At 39.5% G+C, this 15,325-nt stretch overlaps 1 protein-coding gene across 1 annotated transcript in view; it reads right to left on the reverse strand.

Moving 5' to 3' along the window:
- Nucleotides 1–7,313, reverse strand: part of GFM1 (G elongation factor mitochondrial 1) — a 44,159-nt gene extending 36,846 nt beyond the window's left edge. The window contains exons 1-5 of the mRNA XM_017500771.1: nt 7,022–7,313; nt 6,012–6,164; nt 5,316–5,448; nt 4,669–4,873; nt 2,595–2,711 (exon numbers count right to left, since the gene is read on the reverse strand). Coding sequence (XP_017356260.1) covers nt 2,595–2,711; nt 4,669–4,873; nt 5,316–5,448; nt 6,012–6,164; nt 7,022–7,102 — 689 coding nt within the window. The 5' untranslated portion in view covers nt 7,103–7,313. The remainder of the gene's footprint in view (nt 1–2,594; nt 2,712–4,668; nt 4,874–5,315; nt 5,449–6,011; nt 6,165–7,021) is intronic.
- Nucleotides 7,314–15,325: the final 8,012 nt, after the last annotated feature.

Consider the following 15,325-nt stretch of genomic DNA (forward strand, 5'->3'; position numbering starts at 1 on the left):
TACTTTCCTGCAAGTTTTACAGAAGATAATGATAAAAGATGTAATACAAAATTTTTCCCAATTTAATGCAAACTTGTTTATCCTTATTCAATACACAGTAAAATACAAGTTGAAAACAATGACTTGACAAAGTATCAACTGAATCAAAGTTTAAACTCTTCAGTGTAGTTTTTACTGTATTCTAACTATTTTAAAACTAGCAAGCATGCAAAGTGATAAAAGCATCCATTTATTGAATGCTTATAATATAGTAAGCACTGAACTAAATATCTGACAAGTAATTTATTTGATCTTCATATACGAAATAGGTTATATTATCTGCATTTTCAGATCAGGAAACTAACTTACATAGGCAAAGTAATTTGCCCAAGGCTGTCCTACTAGTAAACAGAAGAGGTATGATTCAAAGCCAACCTGTCTGGGGCCCATCTGAGCTCTTGAAAATTCTATTAATCATGTTCTTATTAATCACAACCTAACAATCTGTAGAAGCAGCACTAGAGGGAACTTACTCTATTCCTTTCTATTAATAACAGACCTGATCATATAGTTTTTAACAAAGAATATCCCAGTTTGCAGTTAAAAAAAAAGGGTAACTAAATATGACAGACTCTTCAACCTGTGACATCAGTTCTCCATTCCTCCAGAAGCTGAACAGGTAAAATGTTCAAGGCTAAAATAAATATACTTGATTTAAAAGCAATCCAAAAATTTTTCAAGGTATTTCTTTAAAAATGGAAATTAATGTCAAAAAAATAAGCTTTTCAGAAAACACATTCCTAACTTTAATAAATACAAAATAAGCCATTTCAAAGAAACAAAAAGTAACTCTTAATATTCTAAAGAAGGCTCCTCACAGCCTTCAAATCTTCATTTCATCCTTCCTTGCAAGCTCCCTGCTTCTTAGCCTTTCACATGTCAGAATCATTTGTGGATTCCTTTCCAAATATACATACAGTGAACTAGGGCTGGGGAAGGGTACATGTACATGAAGAAGCTGCATCTGTGGTTCTGATGTACAATAATGTTTAAGAGCCTCTACTTCTGACAACAGAAATATGTGCCTTGGCCAGATGCAGTGGCTTACGCCTGTAATCCCAGCACTTTGGGAGGCTGAGGCAGGCGGATCATGAGGTCAGGAAGTCAAGACCGTCCAAGCTAACATGGTGTAACCCCATCTCCATCAAAAATACAAAAAATTAGCCAGGCATGGTGGTGCAGCATGCCTGTAGTCCCAGCTACTCAGGAGGCTGAGGCAAGACAATCGCTTGAACCCAGGAGGCAGAGGTTGCAGTGAGCTGAGATTGGGCCACTGCACCCCAGCCTGGCAATAGAGCGAGACTCCATCTCAAAAAGAAAGATATGCCTTGGTAATTCTGGGAAAGTGGATTTATTTATTCATTTACAAATATTTTTGAGTCCCTATTATGTACTAGGCAGTTGTAGGGGCTGGGACATAGAAGTGAATAAAGTAGAAAAAAAAAAAAAAATGAAACACCTTGTCATATTGGGCTCTATATCCCAAGGAGTGGTTAAGTAAACTCTGTTGTCTTTAATCAGTTGTCACATAAAAAGTGAAAGAAACACTCTATCCACTGGAAAGACTCCATCCTTTTCCTGCCTACAAGATGGCTGATGAAGATAAATTCTACAGTTCACTGATCACAATGCCATTCACCCACCTGCCAGACCTACAATCCCAATTCCATAGCAGAGGACGGAAATTCCTCAGGAAGTGCCTTTGGAGAAACTACCAAGCTACAGAGGTCACTCCTCAAAACAAAGGATCATTTATGACTCCCTATATTGTCTAGATCAGTGTAACTCAAAGTGTGGCCTGCAGACCTGTAAGAGCAGCATCAACTGCGAACCTTCCAGAAATGCAAATGATGGGCCCCTCTCTAGATCTACTAATCAGAATCTCTGGAGGTAGAGCCAGGACTATGTCTTTCAACAAAGTCTCCAGGTGATTGCTATGAATGCTAAGGTTTAATAACCACCAGACAATTACTGTACTTTATATGTAAAAGTCACTCAAAAGCTGATGGACCAAATACCATGTCAAAAAATTACCAATTTATTTCTTGTATTTCCCAAACCACATTTGTACAATTTTAACTGTTTTAACTTATTAATCATTTTTGCCCATGTAATTACAAAGCAATGTAATTATTAAGCAGGTAGAACAAATATTTATTATCTCTATCTTCTTCCTAATTTTTATCACAATACCCCAGACCTGACAGCTGCTCTATAAAAGTCCACAGAGTAAATGAATAAATGAACAAGTGGAAAAAGATATATTTACTAACCCCAAAATTTCCTAACCCAAACTGAAGGCCACCTTCTATCACACCATGCATGCCATAACGTGATATGAGCATAATACCAAAAAGTAACATAGTCTCTCTCAGAATAAATATTAAATAAAATGGGGAGCAACTAGGGTTAAAGGTATTGAAACAAAATCATCTCAGAGTACTCTTCTAGACATATTTCAAAAAAGATACCTACTCTGGGTTTGATGAATTTATCCTTTCCTTATTTTTAATGCTTTTTAAAATATAAAATTTTAATGTATTTTTAGCACTTACCCAAAGTCTCCATCAAAATAGATGGCTCGTTCCTCAATAAGATCTATAATACCTTTAAAATTACCCTCCAAACCAATGGGTATCTGCATAAATGCTGCATTATGATTTAGTTTAGACCTGAAAAATAAAAATACACTGGTTTACTTTTTTTCTTCTCCCCAAATCCCTTTGAAATGACAAAATGATCAATGGCAGACACTGGAGAACTGAGAAGGGTGTTAACATCAGGTCAGAACAGCAAATATACAGCAGCTGGGAACAGACTGACAACATAACTCAAGGAGCTCAGGAAGCCACAATCCCACTTAGGCAACAAAGAGAACTCCAAAATAACTGTTTTACCATCAGATCCCCAGATACACTGGATCAAAAGCAGAAGTGGGAAGAACAGATAATGGGGGTCTGGCCAGGAAATCAAATAGGATAGCCGAGCCCACCTCTCATTCTTACATCAACTGACTCTGTCAAAATTGAGTACAGCTATCTGAAGAGTGTTGACTTCAACACACAGTCTGAGTTTTCCTATTCTTATATTTAATATTTTTCCTATTCTTATAGGAAAACTCAGAGTGGGTGTTGAAGTCAAACACTCTTCATCAGCCTGTATCCCCAGCCAGGCTCAAAACTCAACAGAAACTGCATTCACTGGCAGGAATTCTCACTGGAGAAGAATATGCTCTAGCTACCACTGTTTAGTCTAGACTCTAGACACCCATCTATAACTATGTTTAAAGGTCTAAGAATCACCAAACATCTGAAGGAAACCAAAAGCTTGAAAGAGAAGTGTGAAGTTAATAGCACTATTCTCCAAGAAGAGAGTTACTAGAGGAAAAAAAAAATAAAATGTAAAGATTTGAGAAACAATGACCTCTACTGATAAAGATGTTGCAATAAAAAAGTTTATGAAAATAAAGTACATAATTGCTGGAAAAAAAAGCTTTAAGGCAGGCTAAGTAACTGAAGAGACACAAATGAGTATCAAATTAGTGAAGTGGAAGATTAACTTCAAGAATTCTCTCATAAACTTAATGCAAAATGAGAAGGTGAGAGAAAACATAAGTATGATAGAAAAGATAAGACATGACGGTCAGATCCAGAAGTTCCAGATTTTTATCTGTTTAATAGAACTTACAAAATGAGAAAACAAATAAATGGGAGTGGAAAAAAGAATGAACCAAAGTAATCAAATAAATGCCAAAAGAGAGCTTTCTTGGAATTCAGAAGATTTGGTGAAAAAAGTCCATCTATTGCCAAGCACGAGTAAAATAAGGACAAAAAGTAAAAACGTTTTACCAAAAAAAAAAGTTACAAACACCCAAATAAGAAAATGTTCACTTTCATAACAAATATATCACTTCCATCAGATTTTTTTGTAATCAGACATGCCATTCTCACCTTGTCCACTACCATAAACTTTACATCTATATATCCGTCAACTATACCATGTGAAACGTAAATATGAACTCTATAGCTACATTTGCACAACTACAAAAGGTGAAAAGTGAAATTCTGATTCTTTTTAAAGGCTTTGTGAAATATACAGTACTGTGTAAAATTTTAAATGCTATAAATACCACTGGTTCTATCTGGTACAGAAAGGAAGTGTTACTGTTGTTCTAGAAAATATGTTTCCCTCTGGAAAGAAGAAAATATCATTTCTATGGCAAACTACTTAAGGGCATTAATTAAAATGATTCAAGGAAAAATTAAAAGCAAAGATGATCTTTTATCTAAATAAAACACAAGGTATTTTTTGAATCTAGATTATAACTTCTCTAAAAATAGCAAAACAATATAAACAGTCAGATTGTTTTCTGAATTCATCTTCAATCCCCCCTTAGAATTTAAGTAATATTGTCCCCATTTTACAGAGAAGATAGTTGATGAGATCATACCACGAGCTAATTTACTAAAATTAGTGTTCCACTTACTAAGGAACTCACATAAATACATTTTTAAATTAAAAAAAAAACTAAATTTAAGAATAAAGTTTAATGACAGTGAATTAATCATCCCTCTGGATATAAAGTTTGCTGTCTAGACCATCCTCTTTGTTCATTCTAAGGCTCATTACCTCATTTGCTGCAGGGCCCTGGATGGGCTGGAGCCCATTCGGTCCAATTTGTTAATAAAAGTTAGAAATGGAACGTTGTAGCGCTTCATCTGACGACTGACAGTCATGGTCTGGCACTGTACCCCTCCAACAGCACAGAGAACAAGGACTGCACCATCCAACACTCTCAGGGACCTTTCAACTTCTATTGTGAAGTCCACATGCCCTGAATGAGATGAAGTAAAGGAAGGTCTTAAAGAGCAACCTGAATGTTTAATATATGCACTATTAAAAGTTTTTGTATCTCTGCTCATCACATAAGTCTTCAAACTAGAATGTAGATTCCTGAGCTCACCAATACTATTCACCAACCCTTAGGTGCAGGGCACGGCAAGGTCACTTTAAAAAGATACTAGAGCAAAGGCACCTTTAGCATCAGCTAGAATATGTAAAAGGCAAGACTCTGCCTACTCACAATTTATTTGCACAAATTTTAAAGAAGACATAAGGATGAAGTGCTCTAGGTCCCAAGTCAGTCTTTTTTAATAGGAATTCAGCGTTATACTTTTGAGTATTTGATACTCAAAAATTAACCGGGTCATAGTAAGAGAAAGAACCAAATGTGTTTTGCCATAAGAAGCTGCAATAAAATCAAGACTGCAACTCACCAGGAGTATCTATAATGTTAATATTGACATCTTTCCACATGGTGTAAGTGGCTGCTGACTGAATAGTAATTCCTCTTTGTCTCTCTAGTTCCATGGAATCCATGACAGCACCAACTCCATCTTTACCTTTCACCTAAACACAAGCACAGCAATTCAGATTTTCTCTGCCTCTGCATTCCAAGAAGGAAAGAAATCTTACCTAAATGGAAACAGGTGCCAGGTGCAGTGGCTCATGCCTATAATCCCAGCACTGTGGGAGACCGAGGCAGGAGGATAATCTGACCCCAGATTATTTGAGACAAGCCTGGGCAACAAAGTGAGACCCCATCTATAAAAAATAAAAAGAAGCCAGGCACGGTGGCTCACGCCTGTAATCCCAGCTGCTCAGGAGGCTGAGGCAGAAGAATTGCCTGAACCCAGGAGGCGGAGGTTGCGGTGAGCCAAGATCGCGCCATTGCACTCCAGCCTGGGTAGCAAGAGCGAAACTCCGTCTCAAAATAAATTTAAAAAATAAAAATAAATAAAAAGAAAGAAAACTAGAAAACAGATACTTAGGCAACTTTGACACATAAGCCCGTCAAAGGTCCACTGTTATCATTGTTTTAATCCTTCAGTTTTGTAAGCTTTATTAAATAATAGCAACAAAACAATTAAAATCAGGCTCTAATTAATCTGGAATCAACAATGAATATATACCTCATGCATCTTTGCAATTCTGCCAGTGTAGTAAAGGACTCGTTCTGTTAATGTCGTTTTCCCAGAATCAATGTGAGCTGAGATTCCAATATTTCGTATTTTTTCATTAGGAATCACCCCTGATGAAGACCATCGGCAGGCTTTCCAATTAACCTCAAAAAATAAGAGAGCACAACAGACAATCAAAAGGAGTATGGTGGGCATTATTCCTCCAAGATATCTCAGTAGATATGAGATAGCCTGAGAAAGGCGGCAGGGAAACGGTTAAGCCTAGAACTCTTGTAATCAGAGGAGAGACTACAAGAGAAGACGGAAAAGATGTATTCTTTTAAATTAATGAATGAATAAATTAAACTTAAATAAAATGGGAGATACTTTTTGCTGCAGATTTGAAAATACACTTTGGGGCAGATAAAATCACAAAGACAACTCCAAAAACTAATAGTAAATATACAAGTGTCAGCTTAAATTTAACTTATTTTTCCCCCTTTCTCCTTTATTGTAGTTTACAGACGACAAATATGTTCGAGAACTTTCATGCTCTATGCAGTGGTACTCATGGCTCCAAGACAGCCCCCAGAGATTTGCAATTCCCTCGAAACAAAAACAATTTATGAAGTTTGTTTTAACTTTACTCTGGTGGAAGGGGGTGGAGATCCCTATTTCATAGGATTCAGATACAATTTAAGTATCTCCCTACAGGACTGCACATCTAAAATGAACAACTATTTCTAAGGAAAGAGAGGGGGGAAAAAAAAACTTAGAAAAGGTAGATAAAATACCAAAGTATCTGAGCGACAGGCACTTTTAGTTGATTAAACCCCAGGGTTCTAGAGAGCAAAACAAACGAGTTAATGAGCTACCGCGCAGGCACGGAGGGGCTTTTCAGCACTGACGCGCGACCGTCAGTAATCGGAGCTGTCAGGAGGACCCAGGGATGTCACTGCCTTCTATGGCCCTGAAGGGGCCACAAGGTCCCGGGAATGGTCCCGATTCAGCTTCTGCAGTACCTGCTTCCTTTGCCAGCCCAGAAAGGAGGGGACGCTTCCACGCCCCAGAGCCGAGACGGCGGCGGCTCCCAGCAGCCTCATGGCAAGCGCAGAACACACGTCAAAGTCCCGAAGCTCCGGGTCGGTTCAGCTGCCTGCAGAGTACCGGGTGGCGCTCAAAGTCACGCCGGCAGCCACTGCTGTAAGAGCACTTCCGGGGCAAAGGACGCGAGGAATAATAGTGACGGAAAGAAAGAGGAGCAACTGGACTGGAGTGCGGAGCAGTGCCTACGCTGCCCGCGCGCCCTCTCCCGACGTGGAAGAGAAAGTGCAATCGCTTTGCGGAGCTAATCAAGGGTTTGCTCCCAGTAAGACAGCACAGGTGTATGGATTGGGGGAAGGGGAGTCTTTCTTTGGTCTTCGTCTTCTTTTTTAAATATTACCTCTCTATGAAGATACAGCCTTTAAACATGGTTGTTAGGCCTATCAAGCAATGTGGAGAAATGTTTATAACAGAATTTAAGTAGAAAAAAGCAAAATTATCTATAACAAATATATATTTTTAATTTTCTGTGGGACATGGCCTGAAAGAGAAAGTGGAAAAATTATAGTGAATGAACCACCAATTACAATTACAAATACTTTTCCTCATTTCAAAATGTTCTTTGTTATTGTTCAAAGTCAGATATGACATGTCCAGTCCATGTGGAAGACTACATCCTTGACCATTCTGCTTGGATGTTAGAAGCATATTAAACTTAACAGGTCCAAAACAGAGCTTCGGACCTTCTTCCACAAACCTTCTTTTTCTACAGTCTTCTCTATCTCATAAATGTAAACTTTAGTTATTCTAGCCAAAAATGTTAGTCACTTTGACATCACGCTCTGACATCTCTGGTCTAATCAGTCAGCATATCCTGTAAGCTCTACTTTCAAAAAATTATCCAGAACTTGCTTCTCCCCACCTCGCAGGACTGCCGTTTCTGGAGGGAAGTTTTGTAATAGCCTCCTAACCCATCTCATTACTTCTATCCTTGCTGTTGAACCAGCGGGCTGGTTCAGGTGCTTGACTTTGCCACACCAAAGAATTTGAAAGCAAGTACAGAGTAAGATTAGGCAGAAAAGTTTATTGTAAAGTAAAAGCACGGCTGGGCGTGGTGGCTCATGCCTGTAATCCCAGCACTTTGGGAGGCTGAGATGGGTGGGTCACGAGGTCAGGAGTTTGAAACCAACATGATGAAACCCCCTCTTTACTAAAAATACAAAAATTAGCTGGGCATGGTGGCACGTGCCTGTAATCCCAGCTACTCAGGAAGCTGAGGCAGGAGAATCGCTTGAACCTGGGAGGCAGAGGTTGCAGTCAGCTGAGATCGTGCTATTGCACTCCAGCCTGCGCAACAGAGGGAGACTCCACCTCAAAAAAAAAAAAAAAAAAAAGCAAAGGTACACTCTGAGAGGCAGAGTGGGCTGCTCAGAGACAGAGATAGCCTTTAGTATCTCTAGGGAATTCCCTTTATGGGTGAGGCAGGAGAACAGGGTCTGGAGGCAGGGAACTTAAGGCCAATTGGTGCTGACTTCCTAGAAATGACTCACAAGGAAAACCCCACCTCTCCACTCACAAGTAACAAAAGGATCAGAGCTACTGGCAATGCACTGGATTGCAGATGAAAAAATGGAAAGTACCTCTGACTGGTCCCCTCCAGCAACCAATCAGACTGGTAGCAGGCCAAGTCCTCATGTGTAACTTTGTAACTTCACTTCAGCCTCTGATTGGTCGCCTCTTGTGACCAATCAGACTGGTTGTGGGCCACTCCTTCATTTACATAAGGTGTAACCAAGTAACCAATGGGAAACCTCTATTGGTATTTAAAATTCTGTATCAGGTGCTCTTTAGCTGCTTGCTAGACCCTGCTTCCACTCTGTGGAGTGTACTTTCATTTCAATACATCTGTGCCTTCATTTGCTCCATTCTTTCATTGCTTTGTGTGTGTGTGTCTTTTTGTACAATTCTTTGTTCAAAATGCCAAGAACCTGTATGACTTGTAGTCAAGACCCTTCACTGGCAACATAGCAGCTGTACATACATATTCATAAAATACTGGTAAGGTCAAGTATACAAAGGTGGACCTGTGGTTGGTGCATGTACTCAGCATCTACATGCTCTAACACAGGGGTCCCCAACCTCTGGGCCAGGGACCAGTACCAGTCCACGGCCTGTTAGGAACCAGACCACACAGTAGGAGGTAAGCAGTGGATGAGCCAGTGAAGCTTCATCTGTATTTATAGCCTTCCTCATTAATTGTATTACCACCTGAGCTCCGCCTCCTGTCAGATCAGCAGTGGCATTAGATTCTCATGGGAGCATGAACCCTATTGTGAAATATGCATGAGAGGGATCTAGGTTACACACCTCTTATGAGAATCTAACGATTACCTAATGATCTGAGATGGAGCTAAGGCAGGGCTGCCAGTGCTGGAGAACAGCTGCAAATACAGATTAACATTAGCAGAGAGGTTTGACTGCACAGAGAACATAATAAATCAGTTGCTTCGAGATTCATATTAAAATCCTGTTAATGATAAGTGACAAAAGCTGCACCTGGTGGCAAGCTTTACAGAGGGAAGTGAGTTGATGTACTTCAATTGTACAGCTGCATCTAATGACAGGCTTTAAAGTCAAAATCCAACACTTATTTTAGTCCATGTGTGGCCCACCCATTATTTTATTTACCACTTCCATCCGCTCTTCCTTCCCATACTGAGCACTTGTCTCAGACACAGTTTTGGTAAGCCCACAAGCTAACCCTAGCCAAAATGAGTAAAAAACAAATGTCACTGGAGAGCTTCTTTGAAAATGGGGAAAGACCCAATGATGAGACAATAGAAGACTATAAGACTACCAATAAAAAGAAAGCTGCATTTAAAAGAAAATACCTGCTTAAATTGCAGGTTCCTTGCAACAGGTGATTCACAGTCTCCAAGCCTGCTTTAATTTGTGGCAAGCAGCTATCCAACAAAGTCATGAAAACCTTCAAAACTGCTTTGCCACATGAAGATAAACCACCCTGGATTAAAAGAGAAGCCTTTGGAGTTTTTCAAAAGAAAAATCATGAACACTAAGAACAGAGGCAATTATGGAAGGCCACCACTTCATCAAATGTGTCTGCACTGAGAGCATCATTTATACTGGCTAACAGGATTGCTAAAGTTAAGAAGCCCTTTACTATTGGTGAAGAGTTGAAACTGCCTGCTGCTAAGGATATTTGTCATGAACTTCTAGGAGATGCTGCAGTTCAAAAGGTGGCATGGATTCCTCTTTTGACCAGCACCATAGAGGCATAATGAAATAGCAGGGGATATCGAGGCACAATTGTTAAAAAGGATTAATGAGTCACTGTAGTACACAATCCAGGTTGACAATTTACCAAGGTTGTCAGCAAGGCAATAATGCTTGTTTCTGTGTGATTTTTCAGGAGGATTAAGCATGAGGATATATTATGTGCACTGTTTTTTTTGAGATGGAATCTCACTCTGTAGCCCAGGCTGGAGTGCAGTGGCACAATCTCAGCTCACTAAAACCTCTGACTCCTGGGTTCAAGCAATTCTCCTGCCTCAGCCTCCCAAGTAGCTAGGACTACAGGTGTGTACCACCATTCCCAGCTAATTTTTGCATTTTCAGTAGAGACAGGGTTTCACCAGGATTGCCAGGCTGGTCTCCAACTCCTGACCTCGTGATCTGCCTGCATCAGCCTCCCAAAGTGCTGGTATCACAGGCGTGAGCCACCGCACCTGGCTATTATGTGCACTTTTGTTGCAACCAACATCACAGCTGCAGAATTAGTCAAGTCTTTGAAGGATTACATAGCAAAACTGAATTGGTCATTTTGTGTTGGTAAATGCACAGACAGAGCAGCTCCCATGACTGGATGGCGTTCTGGTTTCACTTCTGGGGTCAAAGAGGTTGCTTCTGAATGTGAGTCTACACACTGAATCTTCCACAGAGAAATGCTAGCTAGCCAAAAAGTGTCACCTGAACTTAACATTTTGCAGGATGTGATTAAAATTATCAACCACATTAAAGTACATGCCCTTAACTCATGTCTGTTCACGCAGCTCTGTGAGGAAATGGATGCAGAGCACACATACCTTCTCTTATACACAGAAGTGAGATGGCTTTCTAAAGGTGGATCATTGGGTAATGTCCTCCATGTTTGCACAATCCAGACCCCTCCTTAAAGTTGCATCTGCCACCAAGTAATTTGCTTCCTTTGTTCAGCTCCTGTAACTCTTCCCCTTCTTTCCTTCCCAAGTGTGCCAAATATAAATTAGCAAATCAGTGAAAGCAAAAGACTGTGAGGTCAGCTGCCCAGCCAATGGGCAATAACACAGTTTCACTTCTGCTCCTCCTTTAAAAATTTTTGCAATCTACCCATCTGACAAAGGGCTAATATCCAGAATCTACAAAGAACTTAAACAAATTTACAAGAAAAAAACAAACAACCCCATCAAAAAGTAGGTGAAGAATATGAACAGACACTTTTCAAAAGAAGACATTTATGCAGCCAACAAACATATGAAAAAAAGCTCATCACTGGTCATTAGAGAAATGCAAATCAAAATCACATTGAGATACCATCTCATGCCAGTTAGAATGGCAATCATGAAAAAATCAGAAGACAACAGATGCTGAAGAAGGCGTGGAGAAATAGGAACACTTTTACACTGTTGGTGGGAGTGTAAATTAATTCTACCATTGTGGAAGACAGTGTGGTGATTCCTCAAGGATCTAGAAATGGAAATACCATTTGACCCAGCAATCCCATTACTGAGTATATACCCAAAGGATTATAAATCTATTATATTATAAAGACACATGCACATGTACATTTTATTATGGCACTGTTCACAATAGCAAAGACCTGGAACCAACCCAAATGCCCATCAATGATAGACTGGATAAAGAAAATGTGGCACATATACATCATGGAATACTGTGCAGCCATAAAAAAAGGATGAGTTCATGTCCTTTGCAGGGACATTGATGAAGATGGAAACCATCATTCTCAGCAAACTGACGCAAGAGCAGAAAACCAAACACCACATGTTCTCACTCATAAGTGGGTGTTGAACAATGAGAACAAATGGACACAGAGAGGGGAACATCGCACATGGTGCCTGTCAGTGGGTGGTGGGCTAGGGAGGAATAGGAGGGAATGGAGGGATTGGGGAGGGATAGCATTAGGAGAAATACCTAATGTAGATGACGGGGTGATATGGCACATGTATACCTATGCAAACCTGCATGTTCTGCACATGTATCCCAGAACTTAAAGCACAATAATTAAATATATATACACACACACATACACACACACACACACACACACACACACACACACACACACACATATATACTGTAGAAAAACTCTTTCTAAAACAAAAAAAGTCCTTTATAAAAAGGTGAACAATTTTTGTCTAATGCGAAGTTTATTTTTAAATAACTTTGTTATGTATAAAAGAAGGTAAAAGGAACCAGAAAATAACAGAGACATAAAGAAAGTTATAAAAATAGGCCGGGCGCGGTGGCTCAAGCCTGTAATCCCAGCACTTTGGGAGGCCGAGGCGGGTGGATCACGAGGTCAAGAGATCGAGACCATCCTGGTCAACATGGTGAAACCCCATCTCTACTAAAAATACAAAAAATTAGCTGGGCATGGTGGCGCATGCCTGTAATCCCAGCTACTCAGGAGGCTGAGGCAGGAGAATTGCCTGAACCCAGGAGGCGGAGGTTGCGGTGAGCCGAGATCACGCCATTGCACTCCAGCCTGGGTAACATGAGTGAAACTCTGTCTCAAAAAAAAAAAAAAGTTATAAAAATAAAGAGGTTTCTTTTCTTATAAGAAATCTTAAAGAAAAATAATTTTATATGAGAAAGAATCTAATATGGTAAATTTAGTCCTTGAATAAAATGACTGGTTTAAGAAAATGAGGTGTTCAGGACAAACCAGAAAGTTCAAGCACATTATGATTGGTCTGTGTCAGTCACAATAGGAAGATTAAAAAAAAAGTTGTCTACAATTAAATTTAATGATGAAGTTGTCTATAATTAAAGGGAAATTATAATGGTCTTTCTAAAGATTGGGCTTGATGTAAAAAAAATACACAAAATAATTGGTTAGAACAATGAAATTCTCTTAAGGGATTTACTCTTTTTTTTTGTTGTTTGTTTGTTTTGTTTTTGAGATGGGGTCTCACTCTGTTGCCCAGGCTGGGGTGCAGTGGTGCGATCTCAGCTCTCTGTAACCACCGTCCCTCTGGGTTCCAGTGATTCTCCTGCCTCAGCATCCTTAGTAGCTGGGATTACAGGTGCCTGCCACTGCCTCCATCTTTTAGTAGAGATGGGGTTTCACCAACTTGGCCAGGCTGACCTTGAACACCTGACTCGTGATCCACCCACCTTGGCCTTCCAAAGTGCTGGGATTACAGGCATGACCTACCTCGCCTGGCCATACTTTTGCTTTTTTGCCTCAAGTTCTGTTTGTTGTGAGATAAAATTTGGGTGGGGATACAGCCAAACCATATCACAAGGATTTAAAAAAAAAAAAGGCAAAAAAACCTTCATTCTTTGGGAAAGAAGACTTGGATTGGATTGGAAGAATATTGTTCAAATGGCAATATTACCCAAAGTAACCTACAGATTCGATGCAATTCTTATTAAAATACCAATGACATTCTTCTAAAAAAAATTCTAAAATTCTTTATGGAACTAGAAAAAACCCTGAATGGCCAAAGCAATTCTGAGGGAAAAAAAATAAAGCTGGAGGTCCCAAACTACCAGACCTCAAAATATATACAAACTGTAGTAAGAAAAACAGCATGGTATTGACATAAAAACAGACACATAGACGAGTGAAACAGAATAGAGAATCCAGAAATTAATCCACATACCCACAGCCAACTGATTTTTGACAAAACTGCTGAGAATAATCATTGGGAAAAGAACAGTCTCTTCAACAAATGGTACTGGGGAACCCAGATATCCATAAGCAAAAGAATGAAACTAGACCCCCATCTCTCACCTTAAAAATCAACTCAAAATGAGGAAGATGCCCTATTCAAAGCAATAATGGTTGATAATTTTCCAAAATTGGTGTAAGACATCAAGTCTCAAACCTGGTAATCTAAATGATTCCTAAGTATGATAAAGAAAAAGAAATCCACAACTAAATATATCCCAGTTTAAAAAAAGATGAAGAGAATTGACTCCTAAGTATGATAAAGAAAAAGAAATCCACAACTAAATATATCCCAGTTTAAAAAAAGATGAAGAGAATCGACGTCAAGCTAAAAAATTAACAAAGCAGCCAGAAAGAAAAGATAAATCATCTAAGGAGGAACACCATCATACGGTTGCACATTTTTTCATGAGCAACAGTGAAATCTAGACACCAAGGAAGTACTATAGTTAGTATTGTTTGGGAGAAAACAATTGTCAAATTACAATTCCATTACCAACAGTATTGCTCAATTATTGGGTTAAATACCAACAATTTCAGATAATCCCCACTTCAAACTTGGTTCAATTTAACTATGAAAATAGTCTTCTAAATGAACTTCCAAAGAATATAGTTCAGGCCAGGCACAATGGCCAGCAGTTTGAGACAAGCCTGGGTAACATAGTAAGACCTTGTCTCTATAAAAATACCTAAAAAATTAGCCAGGCATGGTGGCACATGTCTGTAGTCCCAGCTACTCCAGAGGCTGAGGTGGGGAGGATCGCTTGAGCCTGGGAGGATGAAACTCCAGTGAGCCACGAGTATGCTGCTACTGCACTCCAGTCTGGGCAACAGAGCAAGACCCTGTCTCACAAAAACAAAAAACAAAGAATACAGTTCAGGCAGGAAAAAAAAAAAAGACCTCACTGGAAGGTCTAGGGTACAAAAAAAAATGGTGAGCAAAAAATATTATAGGAAAATATGTTTTAAATGACGATATAAAAGAATACTTAAAATGATGAATTTGATACTACATGATCTCACTCATATATGGAATCTAAAAAAGTTGATGTCATAGAGTAGAATAGTGGGCAAGGTGTGGTGGCTCATGCCTGTAATCCCAACACTTTGGGAGACTAAGGTGGATGGATCACCTGAGGTTGGGAGTTCAAGACCAGCTTGGCTAACATGGTGAAACCCCATCTCTGCTTAAAATACAAAATTAGTGGGGCGGTGGTGGTGGGCCCCTGTAATCCCAAATACTTGGGAGGTTTAGGTAGGAGAATCACTTGAATCTAGGAGGTGGAGGTTGCAGTGAGCCGGGATGGCA

The sequence above is a fragment of the Cebus imitator genome, unplaced genomic scaffold (genome assembly GCF_001604975.1).
Source record: "Cebus imitator isolate Cc_AM_T3 unplaced genomic scaffold, Cebus_imitator-1.0 Scaffold270, whole genome shotgun sequence".
NCBI classification, from domain to species: domain Eukaryota; kingdom Metazoa; phylum Chordata; class Mammalia; order Primates; family Cebidae; genus Cebus; species Cebus imitator.